Source organism: Zootermopsis nevadensis, unplaced genomic scaffold (genome assembly GCF_977971745.1).
Source record: "Zootermopsis nevadensis isolate Lab colony 2312 unplaced genomic scaffold, Znev_1.0 Znev_ptg000008l, whole genome shotgun sequence".
In the NCBI taxonomy this organism is placed as follows: domain Eukaryota; kingdom Metazoa; phylum Arthropoda; class Insecta; order Blattodea; family Termopsidae; genus Zootermopsis; species Zootermopsis nevadensis.
The window spans coordinates 8,555,227-8,570,008 of NW_028259140.1; the positions used below are offsets into that span (position 1 = coordinate 8,555,227).

Sequence of the window (14,782 nt, forward strand, 5' to 3'; positions counted from 1 at the left end):
ATTAACAAAAGAGTACAGATAATCAAAAACCAACGAAATTCAGAAAAAACTCATAAAATTAACAAAACATACAAATAATTAAAACCACCAAATAAGAAATATGTGAAGGGAAATTCAGTATTCTTTCTTTCTTTCTTTCTTTCTTACACATTGTATGTCAGTAACATACACCTCATGTTAGTTGGGTGCCACATGTAGCTCTAGTGGGCCCTTGGTGTCATTTGTAGTCATCTGTCAGGCCAGAGGTTGGGTGACCATTTATATGTGGTCATAGCCACAGGAGATCACTTTCATTGTGTTGTGCAGTTCTTGCCTCGGCAGTCATTTAAGGTAAGAAGGTGCGAAAGATTTGATGAATGTAATTTAGGTTCTTACTTGAGCAATGAGATTCTCGTCAGTGGGATATGGGTTATGCCGTATGGTGGTTTGGAGACAAGTTTGATCAGGATTATTAAGGCCATAGATATACAGTCAAGAAGCTAAGGTAAGTATAGAAGTCTCAGCATAGTTTTAAAATTATGTATTATTTGGCTTCATCACTGTGAAGTGGATTTATTTTACTGATTGGCCATTGTAATAACTCTCCAGCACAAATACTATTAGATACCACACCAATGTAAATGATTCCATTACTCTACTGTAACTTGCTATGTTAAATTCTTAATGTTGGATGAATGTAAACTGATTACAAGTTTTAGATAAATGTGGATAATGTGAGAGTAATGCAGCATTTTCAACAGTTAAAGTCTAGGAATGGTTACTGACTCTTGCCAGAAGCTTCTTACTACATGTGCAGGTGTTGATGAATTTCAACCAAAACAATAGAATCCCAAATTCATGGGTGGTCAAAGCCTGAGTTCTACCTCAGGACCCAATAATTACAATAGGGCTGTCCTAATTATATTTTTTTTGAGGCAGTGATTTTGTGTAAATTTCATAACCCTGATTGGTGTGACTTCACACTTTATCTGTTCTTATGTTTGATTGCACTTTTTTAAATTAACTGATTATTGCATTTAGGTTTCTATGATCTGTTATTCTCTGATGTGTGTGTCATGGGGAAATTGTGGATATTACTCCCTGTTGAAATAGCCAATGTTTTTACTGTATAATATGACTGCACAAAATTAGTAGTGAGTAAACATTAATTTTATTTAAAAAATAGTTGTAAGAGCTCAGTACATGACAAAAAACAGTTTTATGGGGCTTGTGAACTGAATTCATAGTACATTGGCTAATAACTTTTACTGTAATGTGTGTAGTTTATATACGCACATTAAACATTACAAATAATCCTGCATGTTTGAGTTTTACTTCTCTAAATTGAATGAAATGTGATGCATTGTTATGCCAGATTTAAAAACTTCAACTTCAATCTTCCTCCAGGGAAGAGGTATGATGTATCTTAGAATATTAACACGTATTGTCTGGACTGTAACTGATTTGTCCTCGATAGAGTTACTGCTGCACCAGTAATTAATGGAAGAAAGGTATATGTAACTAATCCCGATACAGAAAATGACAGAAGTATTTTGAAATTAATGAGTTCACTAAGATGTTTGTTAGAAGACAGGACACAAGTATTGTGTTCTTGTTTATAGAGTTTCTGATCTACATTCTTCTTTTCTGTGAATGAATATACTAATTTTTTGGAAATACTTGTTTCAAATATGAGTTTTTTTTATATTTTGTAACTCAGAAACAAAAATCCTTTAGCATAAAAAGTTTGCAAAATATGGAGTATAGAAACTATAAAACTGAGTAAAGCATATAGTTTGTCTTTTCTCATAGTCGCAAGTTTGTTTTCTGAACACAAGCACACTTTTGGCAATTCACAGGTGTAATGTAGCAGATTTGTTTATTCCAGGACAGAGACTCTTCAAAGACAGTGGTGTTTGTATCTCAAGATTATAAAAGTTCATATACTTTGAAGTGAATGGTTATGTACTCTGCAAATCAGGATATAATTTATACAAGGAAGAACTCACATGGATGCAAGAATGCATTAAAATCTGACAGGAGGCTCAAGATTCTGTCACATTCTTGTCTTCTCATTCTGCATGTTGTAAGAACTTATATTTTGCTTACTGTGAAGTTCTTTTAGCAATGGTACAAACTGAGCATTTTGATATATTTCCTTCTAACTGAACTTTTCAAGAATATCTTCATACAAAATAAACAATTATATTTATAGCCTAGAGTCTTCTAAGTTATTTGTAGGGTTTATCATGTTCATATCTATACATAATACAAGAACATGATTCGAATGAAAACCATACAGGCTTAATTATACAATAATATAAAGCATTACTATATATGTCAGTCTTCATATAGCTTCTCCTTATTCTCTACACTTCTTCAAATGCCAAATGAACAGTGTTCAAATCAAATTTCTTTTCTGTGGTCTATGAACCATCTGAAAACTGATAGAATATAAGCAGGCATTTTAGAACATTTGTTGTTCTTTTCATAACACAGTACATTTTATGTGAAGAGTAGTTCTGAACTTAGTCCAAATTCCATTACTTGGTTAGGGACCGCCATTATTAATGCACATAATTTGAGGAATGGAATAAAAATTGTATACATAGCACCACAGTGTACAAAATGCAAAAATTAAGGCATCTTGCAGGTTAAATGATAAGATTTGTCTGCAATGGCAGAATTGGTAATTCAACATGTTTCTAAATTAGGACAATGACACCAGTAATGTCTCCCTATTTTTTCTTGAATTTAAGATTTTCTCTTATTTGGTATTCAACCCCATTATCTTAAAGTTCAGTTCCCTCCATTTGTTTTCTCAATTTTGTGTCCAAATCTGTCTTCCATAAAAGCTAGTGCATAAGTCACTTTACCAAGATATTACAAAACATTGATATTTTTCAGTTTTTGACACTTTCCTCTATAAATTTCATACAATTGCATATTGATTATACTATTTTCCCCCCCATACTACCTAATGAATAGAATACTAGATGATAATGCTGTATTTTGCTCTGGCATAATATAACAAATAAGAATTCTGGTGCAAGTGATTACAGCTTATATGAAGTTTCCAAATATATAACCACCAAAAAGCAAGCAATTCACAAACACAGCAGTTTGAAGAAACTAATTAAGTGGTACACCAGGGTGTAATAAGTGGGAAAGCCATGGAAATTGTTGTACAAGCTTTTCACCGAAGTAAGAGATGAAGTCATTGGTATTAGCTTCTGATATGACGAGTTGTAATCACTTCAGAATTTGTCATAAATGGGGGCGGGGGGGAGCTACAGTCAAGGAGTAAATTAAATGTGTGCACTGGAGTGACGACTTGCATCACCATATATGACATTAACTTAATATTCTTGGATCCATAAAATGGACCAGGATTTAGCATGATGGGATAGTTTGCCATTTTAATTGACCATTGCAGTTTCTGAAAACCACAGTGATATGCGAGTTTGAACAAAGCCATGATTTATATTTATGTAAGGTGATCTGCATCAAGGTAACTACACTGTTGTGGGAACACTTGTGTTACTTCTCCATGCAAAATTTTCTTGGAGATTGGGCATCATGGTAAATAGAGTGACCTCCATGGTCCCTTCACTCACCTTGCTATTGTTCATACTGCAAGAAATGGTGTAATATCCATCAAATGAAGAATGTGATATGTCAAGAACTTGAAACATTAAACACTGACAAAGTTCAGTGGTAAGTTACCAGAAGAAAGAAGAAAAAAAAGTCAATAATTTTTGTAACCATCGGTGTTTATATAATATTTTGTTTTCTCATTTTTTTCATATTAAGAAAGTAAACTGACCTTGATAATGTAACTAATGCACAACTCTGTATTTATTTCCAGCAGCAGAGCTCAGACATCACATAATATGGAGAAGGAAAATTCAATATCTTACTTAAAACTCTAAAACACAAAATACTTCAACACGGACAATATAATTTAACACAGTTTCTTGAATACATTTCCAAAACTTTAGAGGGAAAACACTGTAGAATACATTTAATCATATCCTGACCAATCCATCTTCATATAACTTCATCTGTGGCAGGAAAAATCAAACACTCTTCATTACTTCTGGTGAATGAGCTGGGAAATGCGCTTAAACACTCATGAAGCACTGACAATCCAGTGTTATACATCAATATAAAGTAAGCAAACCAACAACTATTAACACTATAAAAAGACACTATTGCCATACACATTTTGACCTCAAGAGGTCATCATCAATGGCATCAGGGAAATTAATACATTTAGCCAAATGGTTCAAACTGGGTTCAGAATTAAAAATGAAAAGGGTATTTGACAAAATATTCGAAGTGACACAGGAGTTGCTATAGTTGCGTCGTCTGTACCTGTGAACTGCAGAACCTCTCACCCACGGTTCTGGAGTTCACAGGTACAGACGATGCAACTATAGCTCGCCGAGACCAGCTATGGCCACCGAACAACCGGATCAATAGCTAAGTGCAAGTTCTACTCCTGTGAATAACAGCATCTAGTGCAGTGTCACTTCGAATATTTTGTCAAATAATACCCTTTTCATTTTTAATTCTGAACTCAGTTTGAACCATTCAGCTAAATGTATTAATTTCCCTGATGCCACTTGAGGTCGAAACGCGCATGGCAAATGGTGTCATTTTATAGTGTTAATAGTTGTTGGTTTGCTTACTTTATATTCTAATACACTACACGGTATGCAAAATTTTAAGGTTATACATCAACTTTATGTATAGAAACATCTAACATTTTAATGCAGTTATTAATGCAACTGCTGTGTATTTAGGCTAGACCTCGTCGTCTCATCTCTTTCAGAAGTTCTGTACCCATTTGGGCTGGACTTTTGGTGACAATTACTCCAGCCTAAAAAAAGTAATAAAACAAAGTTAATTCTATCCCTCACTCCACAGAGCAAGATTTTCCCCGAGCACCGACAGTTCCTCTTTATATAGAACGTGAAAGTTCATCATGACCACAAAAACTTATCACTCGTATCTATCCTGTGTTATTCTACACATTCACAAACTAAACATGAGATCCAGATTAATTTAATATAAGTCTCCCAAATGGTCTCTTGTGGACTTCCATGTAGGATACGCACATTTTCTGATGCAACATATCTTTTGCCCATTCATCGTTTATTGCCTTGGGTAAATAAATTATTACATCCTTATCGTGTAGTTTACTGTGTTACGTTGTTACTGTCCATCCCCCAAATGGTACACACATGAATATGGAATGATACTGACAGGTAAACCAAAGAACTCTTGAGAACAGTGCCACTTTATCCACCACAAAAGAATGACCTGGATGTGAACCTGGCCCAGTGCTATCAGATGGTGGCAACAATCTGCCTCACCTATGGCACAGTCTCTCACACTCACAGTCGAAATGACCTAATACTGAAGCAAATCAGTAACAAACCTTTTCCAATGCATTAATCTTGTCTTGTGCACCACCCTTTCCACCTGAAATAATAGCTCCAGCATGACCCATTCTTCGGCCTGGAGGTGCAGTCAGTCCAGCAATGAATGATACAACTGGTTTGGCCTTGTCTCCCTGGAAAGTAAGATACAAAACATTAAAATATATTATGCTATATCCTTCCTACACAAATGTATTCATGTTTTATTTATTTTTCTGTGACACAGAGTGGACCTGAACATGTAACTGAGAAAACCAAGTAAAAACCTGACATATTTAAATGGAGACATCACTATAGGTCATTGTATCTTGTCTCAATATAAGGAATATGAAGATGTAGTATTTGCGATCATCAATTAGTAGTAGTGCTCATGGCATCAACTTAAGCTACTTACTAGTCACTTAAAATACATTAATGACATATTCTCAACTGCATAGGCCATACAGAATCAAACTGGAGAACCATGAATGATAAAGTGGAAGAAAATCAACATCTTAGTATTTAGTACTATCCCAGCATGTGCCTGAAGGAAATGGGGAGAAAACAAAACAATCTCCAGGACAAGACCTGGGACCTTCCAAATACAAAACAAATTCTAAAATTCTGGAGCCCTCGCTATACAAACATAATGTAAGGATAACTGATAGTAAAATACTTTATGAAACTGAATGACATTTGTAATTCTGAGGACCTAAAAGAGTTACATCTAGAGTTGACTGTTGGTAGCATGAATGACTGATTTTAGAGTTTGTTTCAAACATGTAGAAGAATCTAATTTTAACAAAATCACCACCTTCATATAGTTTTACTGACCGAGTTGTGTTGCAGCAAGAATTCAGAAGCTTTCTCTTCAGCCATTCCTCCAATCTCTCCAATCAAAATAATACCTCTGGTTTCTGGATCATTGAGGAATACTTCCAAGCAGTCAATGAAATCAGTTCCATTAAAAGGATCACCACCAATTCCAAAACAGATTGTCTGGCCCAATCCCACCTGAAAGCATACATGCCACTTAAAGAAAAATTTAAAAAAAATATTTGGTCATATTGTAAAGTTCATTTATGCTAAGTTTCATTTCAACGCATACAGTTTTTAGTATCACTGCATATTTGACATTTCATTGAAGAATCTGCGCACTACAAATTCATTCTTACAGCATGTTTAAATGTGGAATTCATACAGTCCATCTTTTTGAATTTCTTTATGGAAGTTCTTGCTGCATTTTATTAATTCACTAACGGCTTGTTTGTGTTGAAAGGTATTTAGTGTAGTGTTACGTGTAATGTAGTGTGATGTAACTGAATGTGTTATTAAGTGCCTGAAACTGATGGCTGTGTTCACCCATCTTGTTTTCCAGTAAATCTGGGCCATTTCATGTCTTGGGGAATATACTGCTGATATGTAAAAATTTAAAATGTACAGGATTGACATGGACAAGGAAATCTGGAATGGCTCTAGACTGCTGTATGTTTCCTCTTCTAGAATTGAGTTCCATGTAACACTGCGCCAAGAGGAATAAAAACTTTGTTTTCGATTGATTTCTCTACACAAAATATGACAACCTGCTCACTGTGCATACAGATGGAACTTCCTACAGTCAATATATTCCTATGGAGTAAATGAAAAATTCAGCAGAAAAATAACAGTGAAACATACTTAAAATTTTAAAACTTATGCAGGTTTGAATGTAACAACCTGTCACTATAAGGTTGCCAAAAATGTTAGCCATTCATGAGATGACAAAAGTTAAGCAATGTCAGAGGAAAATATTATCTCTGAATCAAGAGGGGTAGTAAGATTTGACATGCAACTGCTGGGTGTCCTGAAAACAGTTCTATCTACAATGCTGATTTAAGAGGCAGTGCTTTCACTGCTCTTAATGAAATGTTTTTGGGCACATTGAAAATCCTGTAGCATGCTTATTGAAATCTCTCTTCCATCTGTTCATATACATGAATTAAAAGTACTTTATCTGCATCTGTCTGTCCTCATGAATGAAAGAACTTGATAGTGGATACACATTTTGATAACTTATACCGGAGAATTTTACAAAAAATTATCAATTCAAATTATTTTACAACAGACTATATTTTATTGATTTAACATGATCCCAATAGTAAGTCTTAATTATAGTTAGACTGTACTGAAATCAGATTTGCTTTATTTGTTAATTTATGCAACTTTCAGGTGTATATAAAATTTGCTTTCAATGTATGTAATAACAGTGAACAGTAAAGCCTTAGTATTGATTGCTAAATTTCATTCAGTAGGCCTATACAGTTTTGACCTCTTCATCACTTTGCGATGTATCATGAAGCAGCAAACAGCTGCAAGTTAGTTTTAACATTTGTTTATTTTAAGGGAAGTGTTCGTTGTAGCCATAACTATACAGTGTAGTTTTATTTATATGGGTAATTTATAATTATTTCTGTCAAATACCCAGACAAGCAGTAACTGAAAAGAAATTTATTTTGAGAAGTATCTTATGAAGCAATAATGTCATATAGTTTTTGCTGTAAGAACAACTTTCACTGATTTTTACTCCAGGAAAGAGAATGTTATTTACGCTAATGAAATTGTAGACAGTACAGAAACGATATTGACATTCTCACTGGACTATCCTTTATTACATCTTTCAAAAGAAAAATGAGCAGTTCTATAATATGATACATTTCATATTGTGACTTCGAAAAACTGATTATTGCCACATTAACTGCCACTTATTCAAATTATTAGGTCTGCAATTTGGTTAGACAGTATGCTAACAAGTACTTGTCACCTTCTTTCTCAGCTGGATAGTTATGTGTTATTCCCTGAACAAGTAACAAACAAGCTTCATACACAGAAGACTGAAAAGTGATGCAAATGACTCCCACCTGTGTAGTTTGGTGCACAGCCTCGTATGTCAGGGTTCCTGATCGAGAAACAACACCTATAACCCCACGCTGATGAATGTGGCCAGGCATAATTCCAATCTTACACTGGAAACAGAACATGTCAAAAATATCTGGAAGAATGTGTTATAGAAATTATATCAAAATACTGTAATGCCACTGGACCAAAATGTGTTCGTGGCAGATGCTGAATAGGAATAATTTCATTGGACAAGACAGGAAAGCATAAAAAGACATGTTAAGTTTTCTAAACACTTGGTTCATTGTTATTAGGCAGAGAAGATGCCAGAATGTTTGTCACATGTGTGACATACTATAGTACATATCAGGAATTGCAAGAGGTTTGCTTGAGGACCAAGCACAATGTCTGACTGGTGAACAAAGGTAATATACAGCCTAGATGCAATGATAAAATCAAATCACACTTCCCAAACACTCACATTGACAACTATAAAATTAAGTTTCTTATATTTTTCTTATATAATTTGCCATATGTACACCTTCAGTTTCTGTCAGTTACAGAATAATGAATTCCTGCAAGTTCCCAGTCACTCGTGCTTTGAATACTGCACTATGGCATTCTATTAGTTATGCATTCCAGTGTGCTGACTGACATGAACTCATCCAATTGCCTCTGTGGTTATGCAATACGGAATGTGGTTCCAACTGGAAAGAATGTCAACCTTGAACAACAATTATCCGTAATTGCCAATTAAAAACTTTCTTAACATTGACATTCTGTTAAAGTTGAAATCAAGTCTGGTACATGGCCAAACACAAGCTCAAGTTCAAAAGCTGTAAGCTAGTATGACTGCCAACTATACTCATTTCTAGATAGGGACAATATCCATTTCCTTGATGGAAACTCACAACAAGCTGTATTCACTTGTAGCAGGATCATATAATAAATACCAACAAAACTGAAATGATAACACAACTACACAGCGCAGGACCTTTCTCAAAAAGCTGACGGTTACTCAGCTGGTAAAATTTCCTAGCTTTATGGTGTCACTGTTCATTACCATGTTCACAAAAGCACACCTTTGGACCATTACATCCTACCTTACCACACCCTATTTCTCAAAGGCCCATTTTAACACCATCCTCCCACAATGTTTTCTGACAAAAATTTATATGCAATCTTATCTCTCCTATGAATGCTAATCTCCCCCTCATCCATCTCACCCTTCTTTGTTTTATCATCATTATTCTATTCAGTTATGGGTATAAATTCCACCTTCATTAAAAGTTGACTAAGGCAGGAATGGATAAGCAATATAAATTTCATAATTAACCCCATGCAGACTTTAATACCTCATTAGTTTTCCCACAGCTTCAAAATACTGTGTGAATTTATAAGCACATAACTATTCTCATTTACCAAGATAGTTCCAGGTTGGCCCTTTTTAAATTAACTTATGCCTCTAATCTGTAATTTATACTACCTACCTATACAGATTTCAGCATCCAAATAAAAATATGCACCATAACTTCTTGTCAGAATGTCTTCTTAGTGTAAATAAAATTGTAGCATCATTACTATGCTAATTAGCTAATAATTTACCACCACCTTCACTGGGAAAATTGACAGCTGTCCTGCTGCATTTTAACATTTGTCTGTAGTGATATACTTTGAATAGAAATATAAATGTATTTTGTATTAACATCCACAGATGTCACATTTTAAATCTCTTGATTTGAAGCATAACAATTAAGCCCTCTTACCTCTGTGAATTTGCAAAGGTGATATTCTCCTGCTACTTACAAGCTGGTAAGCTGATAAGATGTGAATTTCTGTGCAGCAAATGAACTAATATGCAAATGAGAATGTCTTTTAACTGCAAACTATGATATGGACTGTCAAACACCAAGTCAGTATTAACTAAATAACTCTGCATTCATGTAATATCTTCATTTGATTTAATTAAATTTATCATTAAATTATGATTGCTATAATTAAAAATATGAAAACATGCTTAGATTCCATATGATCATCTATTGCAACATATTCATCAGTATTTTGATAATTAATGTTCTCGCTGCAAGTCTGTAACTTCAGGTGTCACACTAAGTATCCATATTTTGGTATACATGCCTATGCATCTGTAGAAAGTGACTTATTTCTCAGATATCACTAAAAGGTACATGTAACACTGAATATGATACAGCAAAGAGTGTTTTTGTAAAATGCATATTAATTGCTGAAGTCTACTAACAGAAGTTCATTACCTGTTCAGGGGCAATGACACCTGGGCAGTTGGGTCCAACAAGACGAGATTTAGACTGTTTCAGCAGAAGTTGCTTCACCTTTACCATATCATGTTGTGGAACTCCTTCTGTGATACAGACTATTAATGGCATTTCAGCCTCAATAGCTTCAATAATAGCTTTTGCTGCACCTGGCGGTGGTACATAGATAACAGTGGCATCTGCTCCTGTAGCAGCTTTTGCCTACACACAATCAAATGAAAAAGTTGTCAGTGGAACCACGGTTCCGATGAATTTGACGTAAATACGTCTATACGGAAAGGAAGTTTATATATTGGCTTTATTCTAAATATTTCCTTTATACATGCTTTACAATTGAGTAAAGTTTGATTAAGACATTGCTTATTTAACTTGAATTAGTTACGCTTAAGATGGGTCTGTGGTAGCTGAATGTTTTAACCCCCCATTCGGGGGGGTTAGTTTAGTGTGTTACTTAAGATTTTAAAACACAACAAACCCCCCAGGGGGGTTGGTCAAGTGTTTTAACCCTCCATTCGGGGGGGGGGGGGGGTTTAGTTTAGTTTCTTACACAAGGTTGGTTGCGTTTTACAAACTGTGCTTCGCAATTATATAACGTTTTTATTCTAAAAATTGACAGTGGAACCACGGTTCCGGAGAATCTGACGTAAATACGTCTCTGTATTTAAATTATATTTACGCAATAACTACAATGAAAGGAAGGTAGCCGAATGTAATGTCAAAATTATATAGACTATGACGCACATCTTCTACAAGTGATTCACAGCTCAGCTCTTTCCTCAATAAAGAAAGCTAATTGTTGACGCCAGTGGGAAGACCTAAAGGTAGATGGCTGGATGCAGTGACGACTGACTCCAGAAATCTCCTTGGAACAGCAGCTTGGAGAAGGATAGCGTTGGATAGAGAGAATTGGAGGAAGTAGATAGAGGAGGCTAGGGCTCGATTTTGGGCTGTTACGCCATAGTAGTAGTAGTAGTAATGTAACACAACAATGCCGAGTAAACAGATGACGTTTCCTAGGTAATATAACAATGCACGCAGGCTGACCATTATTGTCGGTCCATTATTTGCATTGTTGATATGGATCTTACACGTTTTCCTAGGTAACAACAATGCCGAGTAAACACGACGTTCCATAGGTAATCATTGTTGTCGATTTTTTGATACGGATCTTACACATTTTCGTTCCACGATTTCCTTACACGTTTTCCTTTCACTTTTTTGCCGAATGACCCTTCCGTATAGACGTATTTACACCAAAAATGAGCCACACTGTAAGACAATAAATTCTTAAAATGATGCAAAATTAGTTGTAATATTTACCTCTTTCACTGTATTAAATACTGGTAAATTGAGATGAGTTTTTCCGCCTTTTCCTGGTGACACACCTCCGACAACTTTTGTTCCATATTCAATAGCTTGCTTACTATGAAAAGTTCCCTGTTTACCTGTGAATCCTTGACTTATAACTTTGGTAGCTGAGCTAACTTTCAGATTAGCACGAGTAGCTGTGTAATTTGTTCGAATATTATTAAATTTTGGCCCTGAAAAATATAATTAAACGCATCCATTTATAACCTCTACTGAATGTGCTACACTGACAAGTACACAAAAACAAAAGTCAAATTCGGAAATTAGGAATGCTGTATCGTCATGGTGTATACATTTACCTCCCAGCCTATAAAACATCCTAACTGTTGCCGCCATTCCGTTGATGGATCAAAGCACAAATCACTTGGGTGTGTTCAACTGCACCTTTTTACCAGCACAAAATTATCTAGTCTACGACGCACTTCTTCTACAAGCGATTCACAGCTCAGCTCTTTCCGCAATAACGAAACCGGATTGTTGATGGCAGTAATGTAATAACACAACAATGCCAAGTAAACAGATGATGTAACAATTAGTTTCTTAGGTATGTTTTATTATATTATGTATGTATGTATGTCAAAAAATGACATCATCAACAATGTCACATTATATTTGTTTATACTCGGTATTGTTGCGGAACCCAACAATGTCGAGTACAACACAACAAAGCCGAGTAAATAAATAACGCTTCACAACAACGAGATCAACAACTACCAAGCCAGTCGCATGATCACTGCTCCAGCAGAAGCACATCGCCTCCGAACAGCGACATAAGACTATTTAAGAAATGTTTAGTTTCTTACTCAAGGGTTAAAACACTTGAATGAGACACTAAACTAACCCCCCCGAAGGGGGGTTGGTCAAGTGTTTTAACCCTCCATTCAGGGGGGGGGGGGTTAGTTTAGTTTCTTACTCAAGATTTTAAAATGCAACCCCCCCGAAGGGGGGTTGGTCAAATGTTTTAACCCCCATTTGGGGGGTAGTTTAATTTATTACTCAAGGGTTAAAACACTTGAATAAGACACTAAACTAACCCCCCCGAAGGGGGGTGGTTGCTTTTTAAACACTTGACCAACCCCCCAGAAGTCAAGTGTTTTAACCCTCCATTAGTTTAGTTTCTTATCCAAGGTTGGTTGCGTTTTACAAACTTGACCAACCCCACCGAGGGGCTCCGAAGGGGGGGTTGGTTGCTTTTTAAACAGTTGACCAACCCCCCTCTGGGGGGGGGGGTTGCATTTTAAAAACTTGACCAATGTTTAGTTTCTTACTCAAGGGTTAAAACACTTGAATGAGCCACTAAACTAACCCCCCCCCCCGGGGGGGGGGGTTGCTTTATAATCACTTGACCAACCTCCCCCTCCCCAAAGGGAGGGTTGGTCAAGTGTTTTAACCCACCATTGGGTGGGGGGGGGGGGTTAGTTTAGTTTCTTACACAAGGTTGGTTGCATTTTACAAACTTGACCGACCCCCCCGAGGAGCTCTCTGCTCTAGTTCATATAAAAGCTGATGTCTCTGTAATGTAATGTAACGTTTCCTAGGTAACAATGCCGAGTAAACAGATGGCGTTTCCTAGGTAACAACAATGCCAAGTAAACACTACATTCCCTAGGTAACCATTGTTGTCGATTTGTTGATAGGGATCTTACACATATTCCTTGCAGGTTTTCCTTTCACTTTTTTGCCGAATGACCCTTCCGTATAGACATATTTACGTCAAAAAAGTGTAAACTGATAAATTAAAACCAAAAAATTAATTATGCTCTCACATTCTATTAATATTTTTATGTAGTGTTAACACTTGCTGCTTCCCAATTTAATAAACGTTTTTATTCTAAAAAATGAGCCACACTGTAAGATAATACATTCTTAAAATGATGCAAAATTACTTGTAATATTTACCTCTTTCACTGTATTAAATACTGGTAAATTGAGATGAGTTTTTCCGCCTTTTCCTGGTGACACACCTCCAACAACTTTTGTTCCATATTCAATAGCTTGCTTACTATGAAAAGTTCCTTGTTTACCTGTGAATCCTTGACATATAACTTTGGTAGCTGAGCTAAGTTTAAGATTAGCACGAGTAGCTGTGTAATTTGTTCGAATATTATTAAATTTTGGTCCTGAAAAATATAATTAAACGCATCCATTTATAAAAATATAACATAAAATGTAACAGATGTGAATTTCACATATTAAAAAAATCTAAATGGTGATACTTGAAGTTTGTCCCTTACATCAAAGGTCATTTCCATGTTGACTAGCTATTTAAATAAAAAATGTAAATATGCACACAGACAGTCCTATACTCATATATTAAATCAGATACTACCTATAACCAGCTTCCTAGGAAGCATGGGATATACCTACACCTATCCTTCTGTCTATAATTGCACGCAAAGGTCACTACTTATATATAACACAATAAAACAGCATATAACGAAACAAATCGTATTTTTATATTGTATAAGGACTGGACAAATCTGAAAATAGGTTACATCTGCAAACGCACATGAATATTAATAACCTCTATTGAATGTGCTACACTGACAAGTACACAAAAACAAAAGTCAAATTCGGAAATTAGGAATGCTGTATCGTCGTCGTGTATACATTTACCTCCCAGTCTATAAAATATCCTAACTGTCGCCGCCATTGCGTTGATGGGTCAAAGCACAAATCACTCGGGTGTGTTCGACTGCTCCGTGTTCGGTTGATTTCGCTTATGCTCGGGCAGAAGTCATAGCCTCCGTTATTTCAGAGGCCAACTACAGCTACGAGTGCCATAAGTATATACTCGTTTCCGGACCCTGTTTATATTTATATTCTTTGTACAATTGAATATTC

The 14,782-nt window shown here is 35.6% G+C and overlaps 1 protein-coding gene across 2 annotated transcripts; it reads right to left on the bottom strand.

Moving 5' to 3' along the window:
• Positions 1-1,127: 1,127 nt before the first annotated feature.
• Scsalpha1 (Succinyl-coenzyme A synthetase alpha subunit 1) lies at positions 1,128-14,713 on the bottom strand. Of its 2 annotated transcripts, none has more exons than XM_022083477.2 (7): positions 14,555-14,713; positions 13,838-14,058; positions 10,550-10,771; positions 8,303-8,407; positions 6,240-6,419; positions 5,426-5,560; positions 1,128-4,864 (listed from the first exon to the last, which is right to left on the bottom strand). In XM_022083477.2, the coding sequence occupies exons 1-7, from the start codon at positions 14,589-14,591 to the stop codon at positions 4,784-4,786; spliced, it is 981 nt and encodes a 326-aa protein (XP_021939169.1). In that variant the 5' UTR covers positions 14,592-14,713; the 3' UTR covers positions 1,128-4,783. The 2 variants fall into 2 exon arrangements, with proteins under 2 accessions (XP_021939169.1, XP_021939170.1); XM_022083478.2 differs by lacking the exons at positions 13,838-14,058; positions 14,555-14,713 and adding exons at positions 11,891-12,111; positions 12,238-12,413.
• Between the last annotated feature and the right edge of the window lie 69 nt (positions 14,714-14,782).

Bases quoted from the DNA above. Each gene is read 5' to 3' on its own strand.
- Scsalpha1 (XM_022083477.2), bottom strand. From the start codon at position 14,591: ATGGCGGCGACAGTTAGGATATTTTATAGACTGGGAG. The intron at 10,772-13,837 runs GTAAATATTACA...GATTGTGTGTAG, and splicing joins TATTTAATACAGTGAAAGAG to GCAAAAGCTGCTACAGGAGC. The intron at 5,561-6,239 runs GTCAGTAAAACT...CTTACTTTCCAG, and splicing joins TCTTGCTGCAACACAACTCG to GGAGACAAGGCCAAACCAGT.